This window comes from Bubalus bubalis, chromosome 4 (genome assembly GCF_019923935.1).
Source record: "Bubalus bubalis isolate 160015118507 breed Murrah chromosome 4, NDDB_SH_1, whole genome shotgun sequence".
NCBI classification, from domain to species: Eukaryota; Metazoa; Chordata; class Mammalia; order Artiodactyla; family Bovidae; genus Bubalus; species Bubalus bubalis.
The window spans coordinates 63,750,198-63,763,266 of NC_059160.1; the positions used below are offsets into that span (position 1 = coordinate 63,750,198).

The 13,069-nt window shown below is 42.5% G+C and overlaps 1 protein-coding gene across 1 annotated transcript; it reads left to right on the top strand.

The window, feature by feature from the left end:
* The first annotated feature begins 1,465 nt into the window (after nt 1-1,465).
* LOC102407631 (retinol dehydrogenase 16-like) lies at nt 1,466-12,806 on the top strand. Its single transcript, XM_025282456.3, is given in 4 exon segments — nt 1,466-1,778; nt 10,200-10,458; nt 11,468-11,628; nt 12,610-12,806. Coding segments are annotated over 4 exon segments (930 nt in total).
* Nucleotides 12,807-13,069: the final 263 nt, after the last annotated feature.

Here is a 13,069-nt window from a genome sequence, read left to right on the forward strand (position 1 = left end):
AAAGATTATCCTATATAAGTGATTTAAGTCACCTCTTTACTGGGCTACTCCTCATTAGATAGGACGCCCCCACTCTTTTTCTTTGGGTGTGTAATTTCTGCCTTGCTTCTGTCTTAAACAGTTTCTCTGTATGCTCTCCCACAAGTAACGCTGTGTCTCCAAAAATAAACTTTGTACCTATTTTTACAGTTTTTGCCTCCTTGAAACAGCCTTGCTTTCTATGGGGGTAAGAGCCGGGAAAAATGTGCGTCTGGCTTCTAGCCCCTGGTGGTCTAGTGGCTAGGGTTTCCAGTTTTCATCCAGGCTGCTGCTGCTGCTATGTCACTTCAGTCGTGTCCAACTCTGTGCGACCCGACAGACAGCAGCCCACCAGGCTCCCTCATCCCTGGGGTTCTCCAGGCAAGAACACTGGAGTGGGTTGCCATTTCCTTCTCCAATGCATGAAAGGGAAAAGTGAAAATGAAGTTGCTCAGTTGTGTCCGACCCTCAGCGACCCCATGGACTGCAGCCTTCCAGGCTCCTCCGTCCATGGGATTTTCCAGGCAAGAGTACTGGAGTGGGGTGCCATTGCCTCATCCAGGCTACCTCGGTTCAACTTCCAGGCAGGGAACAAAGAATTCTTTTCAGGACTGCTCATTGTTGACTGTCTGAGATCATGCCCACCATTACAGTATCATCTAGAATAGTTTCACTGTCCTAAAAATTGTCTACATTTTACCTATTCATCCTGCTGTCCTCCCAACATCTAGTTATCACTTCTTAGTGTTTTTACAATAGTTTTTGCGTATTTCTTGAGTTTCTCTTCTTGATCTTAAATATGTATATTTACTTATTTATCTTTCTCCTTCACTGTCTTTACATAATAGGGATATTAAAATAAATTAATATTTTTAAATTTAACATTAAATATCAGATAAAATTAAGATTAAATTAATTATAATTATGATCTTTATTCTATAAAGTTGCTTAAATGTATTTTGTTTGTTTGTTTGCTTAAAAGAGGAGAGAACAAAGAAGGAAAAACCAAATTGCAGTCTGCATATCTGGCAACACTTTTAATTTTAACAAATTCAATTTTGAAGAATCAAGCTGTATCTATTTCTGAATGCTTGAAGTTGCCAACTGACTCATTATCTCCTTTCTTTACCTAATATTAATACATCTAAATTTTTGTCAAATACTCCTTTTTAAAAACAGCATGACCAGAATAGGAGTTTCATATTAATTCCTAAACCTGATAGAATCATCCTGCTTTCCTATTTTCAAATACATTCCTCAAAAGCCTCTTAAATAACCAACCTTCAAAATTATTATATCAAAAGTTAATCTTTATAGGCATCATTAACTTAATTGAGTAGATTAAGGGTAAACTAGAAAACAATAAAAAAGCAGGCAAACATAACCCTAACCTGTTTGAGTCTGGAAGAATTTTCTTTTTTCTTAAAGGGAAGGACAGGTTTCTGCCATGTGGCTGTACCTGGCGGTCCTCGTGGGCCTGTACTACCTCCTGCGCTGGTACCGGGAGAGACAGGTGGTGAGCCACCTCCGGGACAAGTTTGTCTTCATCACGGGCTGTGACTCAGGCTTCGGGAACCTCCTGGCCAGGCAGCTGGACCTACGAGGCTTGAGGCTTTTGGCTGAGTGTCTGACAGAGCAGGGGGCCGAGCAGCTGAGGAACCAGACGTCAGACAGGCTGCAGACGGTGATCCTGGATGTCATCAAGACAGAGAGCATCGCTGCGACCACCAAGTGGGTGAAGGAAGATGTGGGGGACAGAGGTATGGCCAGGGGAAGTCTGTCCATTGGATAGGCTGCTTTGTCTTCAGTGTTTTAGAATTAGCAAAAACCATGCCAGGTGAAAAGTCTTGGGGCTCAGGGTAGGGATATATTTGGGACATGTTTTATTACATGAAGACTCAAAAATACATTAGCATTCATGGAGTAAGTGAACATATTTGGGACTGGCCTAAAAAAGTCAGGTTGTATGGAATATATGTGTATCAGAGTGGAAGGTAAAGCAGTGAGGAAACAGGCTTAATAGGTAAGAGTATGTATAGGTAGGGAAGATAGAATGAAGGCTAGAAAGGCAATGAGGGGAAAGAAAGAGGTGACTGTGGTGCAGAAACTGTAATTTGCATGTATGGAATCCTCTGAAAATCCAGAGTAAAAATGTTAACTTTGCCATGAGCAGGCTGCCATTATGCTGCTCGTATATAATTTTACATGTCTTTTCTTGAGAACAGTATAAATCTGTCTTTTTCAAAGTTAGCAAATGTTGAGAATCAGAAAAACCTATTGTATTCAGGGAGGGTTCTGGAAATGTCTTTATTGTTCAGTCAGTGCTGACAGTGAATTTATGATGAGTCAATCTTGAGAAAATAATTGAGATCAAGGTATACCCAAACTCCTGTCACCAAGACCCAAGCAAAATCTGTGTGTCCTGTCCTCTCTTATCAGTACTGGCATGAGTTTCTCAGACAGCCCAGGCAAGCAGCAGAGAGGGCTTCCTGTGAGGCTAAGCAGGTGCCCTCCCTTTGGCAAGGGAGCAGCCAGATTTCTCAATTTTCTAGAAGAAAATCCAGGGCCAACCATTTGGGATCTGGAAGTGGTATGTCCTTCGGCTGAGTGAGCATTCCGCAGACTAAGAGCTGTAGGTGTTGGTTCTTTCTCCCTTTCTTGCACTCACCTGGCCTTGACCCATGTGCATCCTGGGCAAGAACTCTGAATACAGGGAATCCCTGGGAGAGAGGCTGAAGCCAAGGAAAGGCACGTTGACCGTCCCGCTGCCCGTGCTGCATTCAACATGAAGGAACTGCTGTTGTTCAGTCACTAGGTCATGTCTGACCCAATGCACTGAAGCCTGCCAGGCTCCTCTGTCCATGGGATTTTCCAGGCAAGAATACTGCAGGGGGTTGCCATTTTCTTCTCCAGGGGATCTTCCCATTCCAGGGATCAAACCCACATCTCCTGCATCTGCTGAATTGGCAGGCGGATTCTTTACCGCTAGCCCCACCTGGGAAGCCTGAAGGAACTGCTGCTTTCTCTCAAGTTCTGCATGTTTCTTCCTTGCATAGCCCTTCTGCTCCCAGTGCTGAAAGGAAATTGAGAATTAATTCCCTCTGTCCATGCTGTGTGGTCCTCTCAGCTGAAAATGTTACAGTAGTTGGCACAGGTGGAGGACACTTTATCCTTATTTTTGTAAAAGGCTCTGGGACCATTTTGTTGGGGGTGGGGGTTGCTGTTTAAATGTCTTCTTTTGGCACTTTGGCAAAATGCTTGTTCACAGTTACTGAGAGCAGCATGATTTTCTAGTTTAAATTCATGACGCAAAAACTTACTAAATTTTTGTTTGAGCTACATAGCTACTGAGGCCAAATAAAAGAGGATGAGATATTGCCTTGCTTCAGGCTGAATGTCCAGCTGGTCACTGTAGAGGCCCTGTTCTGCACATCAGATCAAAGGCATGGAAATGCATCCACACCTACATACAGAAAAGATTTTCTTTTAGTTAAAAAGTAAATTTTAAAATAAAGCTTTATTTGAAAACAAACTAGTGCTAGAAATAAAACTATCACAACTGCCTATAATTTATTTTAATTGGTGATTGCCTGTGACTCTGTAGCTATTATCACAAACACACAATGTGAGAAATGTAAGAAAGTTGAACTCTTAAATTGTTTACAGAACAATGAACCATTAATTAGGTTGACATGTATTTTGTAGTCATTTATTTCAAAAAGTGTTCTATTTGGTCACATTATTTCAAGATCTTGGAGTGAATAAGGACTTTGTACTGCCTCAAGTATTTTCAAAACACCCCTAAATTCCTTGAGCCCCAGGATGCATGTCTCCTTTGAAGTTTCGCTTTTCTCTCCCTCTCCTGTAGTAATGAGAGAAAAATGAAAAGGGGGTTTGGCCCTTTCAGAGGTAAGTCTCTATATGTTAATGAAAGGTTGAAGCCTCAAAACCTCACACCCTCAATGTTCCAGAAATAAGCCTCCTCCTTAAGCAGCTAAATCTGATGCATTTGGGGACTGCTGATGCCAGTGGCTTCCTGTGGTCACAGTTTTATTCATCGTGCTTCTCTGAATTGGAGCCTCTCCTTTAAAGGCCACCCCTGGCTGAAGCCTTCTCTCTAAATCTAGTTACGCATACTTTTCTGACTTTTTTGGAATTTAATCTTGGTTGTACTAATTATCAGTGTAGTCCCTTTTTCCAATACAACTTTTATTGCAAGCAATTTTAAATTTCTTGAGAGAATGATTGATGTCTTAACTATTTGAATATATATTATTTACACATACAGTCTCCTATGAGACTGGATGACATTGGCACATAAGAATCAGTAAACACCCCAGCACAGATCCCTCACTCTCTTCCCTTTTAAAAAAAATGGGATATACTTGCTTTACAATGTTGTGTTGGTTTCTGCGGTACAACAAAATGAATCAGCTATAAGCATACATATATTCCCTCTCTCTTGGACCTCTCCCCCACCCCCTTCCCCCATGCCACCATCTGGGCCATCACAGAGCCCTGCTCTGAGCTCCCTGTACGATACAGCAGGTATTCTCTGCTTTTTGAGAATGGGTTCTCTGAAGTGGAGAATGGCCTCTGTTGGGATTTTGAGCAAAGGACATAAATTGTGGAAGATGTCACTTCTTTTCTATTCATATCCCCCGTCTTCTGCAAAGTTCTAAAAAATGAATAAAGGAAAGAAAGTAATATTGTTAAAAAAAAGTAATACTGATATTGGGGAATCATTACTTAAAGACCATTCTCACAATACAAGAGTGTATATTCTCTTCCTTCCAGTCTTTTTGGGTTATGAGAGTGGTGGAGAGAAGACCAGGAATTGTGAGACAATGAAAGAAATGTTAAGGGGTTTCCCAGGTGGTGATAGTGGTAAAGAACCTGCCTGCCAATGCAGGAGATATAAGAGATGTGGGTTTGATCCCTGGGTTGAGAAGATGCCCTGGAGGAGGGCATGGCAACCCACTCCAGCATTCTTGCCTGGAGAATCCCATGGACAGAGGAGCCTGGCAGGCTATGGTCTGTGGGGTGAAGCGGCTTAGCACATACACACATGAAGGAACGTGAAATTTAAGACCTTTCCCTTTGTTTATTTTTGTAAGTTCCAATCTGTTCTCTCTGAGTTACTGTCCTGTTGCCAGGACCCTGCCACCTGGATCAATTTACTCTGAACATCGCCCAACATTGGCAATTCTTGGTCAGTGTGTGTGAAAATACCAGGATATATCAAAAATCATGGGGACAGTACAGTAATTTGTTGGTTAAAATTAATATTTTAATTAAATATTAAAATTAATATTGGTTAAAAATTAATATTTGAGTTTGGCTTCCTGGTGGCTTAGATGGTAAAGTATCTGCTTGCAATGCAGGAGACCTGGGTTCTATCCCTGGGTTGGAAAGATCTCCTGGAGAAGGAAATGGCAATCCACTCCAGTGTTCTTGCCTGAAAAATTCCATGGATGGAGGAACCTGGTAGGCTACAGTCCATGGGGTTGGAAAGAGTAGGACATGACTGAGCCACTTCACTTCAAGGTTGTACAGGGTTCAAGATAAATTGGAAAGGAGTTAAGATTATCTTTGATTTCACTCTCTGTTGGTCACTCCCATTTCCATTGTTTTTTAAAAGGAAGGGAAATATAGTACTATCATCTCAGGTATGGGAGAGTGTGAGAGTTAATAACTGAGTCATGAGAACATACCACTTCAGGATATTGCATGCAAAGCTTAATGATATAAAAATAAGTAATTTTTGGTCCTGTTGTTTACTGAGCTCTGCAAGATTTTCAAAGCAAAGACAGGGCAATGGTGCTGAGGCCTGCTGGGCTCATTACTTTCCTAGAAGCCTGAGACACCTTAGTTGCATCCCATTCTTATAACAACCACCTCTACTCTTTCCAGCTCACTGCAGCTCTCCCCCAGATCCCAAATTTTCAGGCCCAGCAGGACCTCCAATCCATTGATCCAAGTATTTTTCACAAATCCTCATCCCTTGATATTACCTGTCTTCATTCCATGATCTGTTACTGTGATCACCCCATTGCATATGCCTGACACTCTCTCATCCCCTTTTCCTCTTAGTAGTACTTGGTAAAACCACAGGCCTGGGTAATACCATCTCTCACTGCCCCATGCCTGTCCCTGTAGAAAAATTCATGACCACAACCCTCTCAGATCAGATCAGATCAGATCAGTCACTCAGTCGTGTCTGCGCTAGTGAGCTTTTATGCTATTGCTGTTGTATATGGTTATACTCCATTCATTCTCCTAATTTCCAAACAGCCATTTCAAAGTTTTCCTCTCTTCGTACCTCCAACTTATTCCCTTCTACCCTTGCTCTGGGCTGATGACCTCCTTAACTGAGAAAAACTAAAGCAATTGACAGAGAATTTCCCCAGACTCTTCCTATCTCCTCTACCCACCTACCATCATCTGTACCAGCACAGCCTGCCCTACCTTCCTTCTGTGTAAATCCAGTCCACTCACTTGTGCAATAGAGCATATCCCTTTCAGCCTATTCAGCACACCTTTCCAGTGGTTCTACTCTCTATCTTGTCTGCTGAACCATTAATGTTTTTCTCTCCACCACCTATTTCTCCTATCTTGCCATCCTCTTACTGCTACCTCCAGTCACCACCACCAAATCTTTTTCTTATTACCACCAAATTCCTCTATGGATTTGTCTATGCTCACAGCCTTCAATCCCTCTTCCTATTTTCTACTGAAATGTTTCCAATCATGCACCCACAGCCACCACTCTTCCCAAACTGCTTTTTTTTTTTTTAAAGCAAAGATTTTATTATAAAAGCAATTCACCATACATTTTAAGGCACTTTGGAAATATGGAAAAGTATGAGAAGAAATGAAAAGTTAGTTGTAGTTCCATTTCTTAGGGAAAAACTAGTACTTTAATGTAATAATACATCTCATTTTAGATAACAGCACACTCTGAAGATATTATGTTTTGACTTGTACAGTCTTCCCACTACTTTTTTCTTCTTTACACACTGACATGGTCCTGTGAGTAGCTCCACAGGATTTTAGATAGTTTTTTTTTTTTTTTTTTTGGTGTTTCATTTTGCATTTTCCTTCTTTTTTTTTTTTTTTTTAACTTTACAATATTGTATTGGTTTTGCCATATATCAACATGAATCCGCCACAGGTACCCAAACTGCTTTTATCAAGGTATCCAATGACCTCCACCTTCTACAGCCAAGGGACAATTCTCAGTCCTTACTCTACTCGCTATAGCAACATTTGACCACTTTCTTTCTTTCTTGATATACCCTCTACCCTTGGTTTCCAGAACACCATTCTCTTACAACTTATTTCCTCTTGTCTCAGTATTTTCTCTCAGTTTCTTTTGCTGGTTTCTCCATTTCCTTCAGATCCTTAATGTAGAATGTGCTCAGGGCTTAATTTTTGGACATCTAGGATAAGAAAAGCTATCACCAACCTAGATGGCATATTAAAAAGCAGAGACATTATTTTGCCAACAAAGGTCCATTTAGTCAAAGCTATGGTTTTTCCAGCAGTCATGTATGGATGTGAGAGTTGGACTATAAAGAAAACTGAGCACTAGAGAATTGATGCTTTTGAACTGTGGTGTTGGAGAAGACTCTTGAAAGTGATGTGGACAGCAAGGAGGTCCAACCAGTCAATCCTAAAGGAAATCAGTCCTGAATATTCATTGGAAGGACTGATGCTGAAGCTGAAACTCCAATACTTTGGCCACCTGATGCGAAGAACTCATTTGAAAAGACCCTGATGCTAGGAAAGATTGAAGGTAGGAGGAGAAGGGGACAACAGAAAATGAGATGGTTGGATGGCATCACTGACTCAATGGACATGAGTTTGAGCCAGCTCTGGAAATTGGTGATGGGCAGGGAAGGCTGGTGTGCTGCAGTCCATGGGTGCAAAGAGTCTGACATGACTGAGCGACTGAACTGAACTGAGGATATTTACACTTATATTTCCAAGCCATATCTCTATCCTGAATTCCAGACTCAAATTTCTAATAGCTTCCAATTGGATATGTTGAAAAACATCTCAAATTTAAGCTTAGTGTGCCAAACACCTGATTATTGCTCATCTCCCAACATTTCCCATTTCATTAATCGTAACTTCATTCTGTTGTTCATTTCAGAAAAATCATTCTTGGTATCACTTCTCTCCCTCACCATATTCAAAAAGTCAGAGATTTATATTGTGTCTTTAAAATTTGTTCATAGGTTTTTTTGGGGTTTTTTTGATATTGCCGTTCTAGCAATCTAGCTCTGCTGCTGCTGCTGCTGCTAAGTAGGTTCAGTCATGTCCGACTCTATGAGACCCCATAGACGGCAGCCCACCAGGCTCCCCCATCCCTGGGATTCTCCAGGCAAGAACACTGGAGTGGGTTGCCATTGCCTTCTCTGAATCCAGCTCTAGGCATCATCATTTCATGTCTGGATCACTACAATAACATCCTTCCAGGTGCTTCTGCATCAACTCTCGTTAGTTCAACAGAGCAGACACAGAGTACCTTTTAAAAAATAAATTCAATTATGTCCCAGCTCTACTGAAAACCTTACAGTGGTACTTCCTTGGTGGTCCAGTGGTTAAGAATCCTCTTGCCAATGCAGGGGACATGGGTTCAATCCCTGGTCTGGGAGGTTTCCACATGCTGCAGAGTAACTAAGCCTGTGTGCCACAACTACTGAGTCTGCGAGCTGTAACTACTACAGCCCGTATGCCTGGAGCCTGTGCTCGGAAACAAGAGAAGCCATTACAACGAGAAGCCTGTACACTGCAGAGAAGAGTCACCCCCGCATGCTGCTTGCCACAACTAGAGAAAACCTGCTTACAGCAATGAAGACCTAGTGCGAAAACCACCCCCCCCCAAAACCCCCCAAAAATCCTACAATGGCTTCCTTTGTCACCTGAAGGAAAAGCTGAACTCTTTAAAATGACCTGCAAGGCATTGTATTATCTGGCATCCCACTGCTTCCCTGACCGACTCTCTGCTGTTCCCTAACTATTGCCTTCAGCCCCGGACACATTGATCTTCTTGCTGTTCCTCCATCAGGCCAGGCATCCTCCTGCCTGGCAGTATTTATTGCAGCTGTTTTTTTTTCACTTAAACCTATCTAAGCTCCAGATGGTCCTTTGACCCATTTTTCTTCTGTAAAATAGAACTTGCTCAGTTCTCTATTTTACTAGGAAGCTTGTACCAACCACCTCACTCAGTATGGTAACAAACAGTCCTCACCAGCCCACCCAGTCCTGCTCACCAGCTTTTTATGTCCATTGCTATTTACCACCATCTAACATACTCAGAGAAGGCAGTGGCACCCCACTCCAGTACTCTTGCCTGGAAAATCCCATGGACGGAGGAGCCTGGTAGGCTGCAGTTCATGGGGTTGCTAAGAGTCAGATATGACTGAGCAACTTCACTTTCACTTTTTACTTTCATGCATTGGAGAAGGAAATGGCAACCCACTCCAGTGTTCTTGCCTGGAGAATCCCAGGAACGGGGGAGCCTGGTGGGCTGCTGTCTATAGGGTCGCACAGAGTTGGACATGACTGAAATGACTTAGCAGCAGCAGCAAGAACATACTTTAGGTCTTCTCTGTAGCTTAAACGGTAAAGAATCTGCCTGCAATGCAGGAGACCCAGGTTCGATCCCTGGGTCAGGAAGATCCACTGGAGAAGGGAATGGCAATCCACTCCAGTATTCTTGTCTGGAGAATCCCATGGACAAAGGAGCCTGGTGGGCTCAGTCCATAGGATTGCAAAGAGTTGGACTCGACTGAGCAACTAACACTACTAACATACTCTATCAGGCTTCCCAGGTGGTGCTAGTGCTAAAGAATCTGGCTGCAATGGAGGAGACCAAATGCAGTTCGATCCCTGGCTCAGGAAGATCCCTTGGAGGAGGGCATGGCAACACGCTTCAATAATCTTGCCTGGAGAATCCCCTGGATAGAGGAGCCTGGTGGGCTACAGTCCATAGGGCCACACAGAGTTGGACACAACTGAAGTGACTTACCATGCACACTAAAACATACTTTATAATTTTCCAGTCTATTGGATTTATTGTTTATCTTCCTCAAGAGAATGTGGTTTGAACACTGAAAGGATTCATAAATGGGTTTTCTGTCTCTAACTAATACCTTTTGTTTCTACCCCAGGCCTCTGGGGTTTGGTGAACAATGCTGGCATCCTTCTGCCTGCTGCCCCGAATGAATGGCTGACCAAAGATGACTTCTCCAAGATCTTGAATGTGAACTTGATTGGCCTCATCGAGGTGACACTGAGCTTTCTTCCCCTGATCAGAAAGACCAGGGGAAGAGTAGTCAATGTTTCTAGTCCAGCTAGGAGAGTATCCCTGTTTGGCGGTGGCTACTGCATTTCTAAGTAGGGGGTAGAAGCTTTATCCTACAGTCTGAGGTAAGGCCCAACCTCTGAGGAAGACTTGACTGTGGCCAGGAGTGTATTTGTGAATGGTGAGCCTGGGCTCCTGATATATAGATGGCAACTAAAATGAGAAACTTTGGAAATGGAATGTCTAAATCTTTTCACAATATAAGGTAGTACATTAGGGAATGTGAAAAATGTATTAGGATTTATTTGGTCTTAATTGCCACTCCTATAAGATTTCTATGTGTTTCAAACAAATTTAATATATTTCTGTAAGACATATATGTATAAAATATAAATGAATATTATGTATGTAATGTATACTTCATATGTAAATGATAAGAGTCTGTCACTAAAAAATTATTTGCCTTGTTCATTAAGTACCTTAAGTCACTAAACCTGACTGATGGTTCTCATAAGGAAAGACTGAACCTTGGTGGGTTAAAGGGAAAGCTCTGGGCCAAGCATTCTATTCACTCCTCACAGAAAACTCATGCATAAGACACGATGATTCTCTATGGTCAAGTGTGAAGTTGAGCCAGGATCTGAACTCAGTTCTGTGGGTGAAAATCTCTGGAGTGGGCATACAGCAAATATGAACATGAGTATGTGCTGGTGCATAGAGGCACCGACAAGGGGGTGACTTACGTTTCCCTGGGGCAGAGGTCAAGGAAGGCTTCACAAAGACACTGAGTTCTAACCTGAGCAGTAGGTAAGGAGGAAGAGGCTCAGGGGTTCAGGGAGCTGTCACAGAGGAGGGAGTGTCTGTAAGAGAGTGGTGTGAGATGGGCAGCAAGAGGCAGCATCAAAGCCCAGATCTGAAGCTTTTCAGAAAGCAATCTATGGGTGTTGGCCCTTCTCATTTTACTTGAATATCTTTCCAAGATGCTTGAGTGTACTCTTTCATATTCTTCCCTGACCCAAATGCCTTTCTTGAAACATTCTGCCTTGGGCATTCTTTGCTTAAGAAGGGGTGGGACTGATAAAGTCAGACACCATATCGTTTCCTTGGTTAGCACTCTTTCACCTTGTGTTTCAGAAGGGACCTCAGTCATTTTGGCATTCGTGTTGTTCTCATAGTACCTGGAAAGTACAAAACATCCATTTTCCCTGACAATATGCAGGATATTCTCGAGGGGATCTGGAGTCAAGTGTCCCCAGAGGTGAAAGAGAGCTATGGACAGAAGTACTTTGAAGACTGTAAGTTCTTCCTCTATTCCCCCAGAGCAGGGATGGCAGAGTTATTAACTTCCCAAGTCCTTGCTGTGTATAGCAGGAGGCCCAGCTCACTTGCTGTTGTCCCTCCTGCTTCACTCAGGCTGCCAGGTTTCCCCTGAGCCCCAACACCTGCTCAGTATATGAAAGCTCTGTGCCAGGTGCTATGGAAGAATTAACTCTGTCAGTTCTCATAACCCTGGAAGGAAAGTGCTGGTGTTATCCCTCATTTACAGATAAGAAAGCTGAAGCCTGAAATATTGAGTCATTTCCCAAGATTACTCTGCAAGTCAGTGGCAGAGTGATGAATTGAATCCTGCAATGTTTGGACATGACTGAGCGACTGAGCATGCACATAAACACATATATGTGTGCATTACATACACACACACACGCATATATATACACACACACACATATAATATTGCTATAGACAACTTTAGCCCAATAGAAATACAATGCTAGCCACAACTGTAAGCCACATATGCATTTTTAATTTTTCTAGCAGCCACATTAAAGAAAAACAACAGACAGGTGAATTTAGTTCAGAACAGACTCTATCCAGAATACTGTCATTTCAACAAATCAATATAAAAATTTACAACTGAGATATTTTACATTCTTTCTTTGTACTAAGTCTTTGCAACCCAATGTGAACTTTTACATTTATTGTGCATCTCAATCAGATTGACCACATTTCTTATGCTCAGTTGCCACATGTGGCTCTGGCTGCAGTGCTGGACAGCACAGCTGCAGAGCCTGTGCCCTGAGCCCTGTACCCTGCACCCTCTTGCACAGCCCTCCAGCAGCTACCACCCAGCCTCAGACCTGGAAAACAAAACCACCCTCTTCCTGTCCTGTACTCCCCCTACTCCTCCAACATTGCTTGTTACCTTGTATTTTCTCCTGCTTCTTTTCAAGTTAATGTGTTACCACAGTTCTAACTTTTCCCCCACTCTATAACAGATTGCCAGTATTTTCATGGCCTCATTGCTAAAGGAAAGGAGAATCTGAGCCCGGTCGCCAGCTGCATGGAGCACAACCTGACTGCTGTTCACCCTCGTATCTGCTACTCTATTGACTGGGACAGCAAATGCTTCACTTTTGTTCTGTCTTATTTACCAACATCTGTGGCAGACTTTATCCTTTGTCATATTTTATAGGTGATCGGGCACTAAAATGCTTTGTAGTCTGTGGGTTCAATCTAAACACTTGATTCTAGATGGGGAGCAGTCATCAGATTTTCTTCTTGAAAGGAGAATGAACCAGAGGAACATGCAGCTCTCTGCTCCAATAGGTCCTCAGAGATGATGCCATATTTTAGTTCACAGATTTTCAGATTCTTTCAAAAAATACTTGGTGCATACCTCTAATATTCCAGGCACAGTTCTGGGTGCTAAAGATTCATCCATATACAAATCAAGGT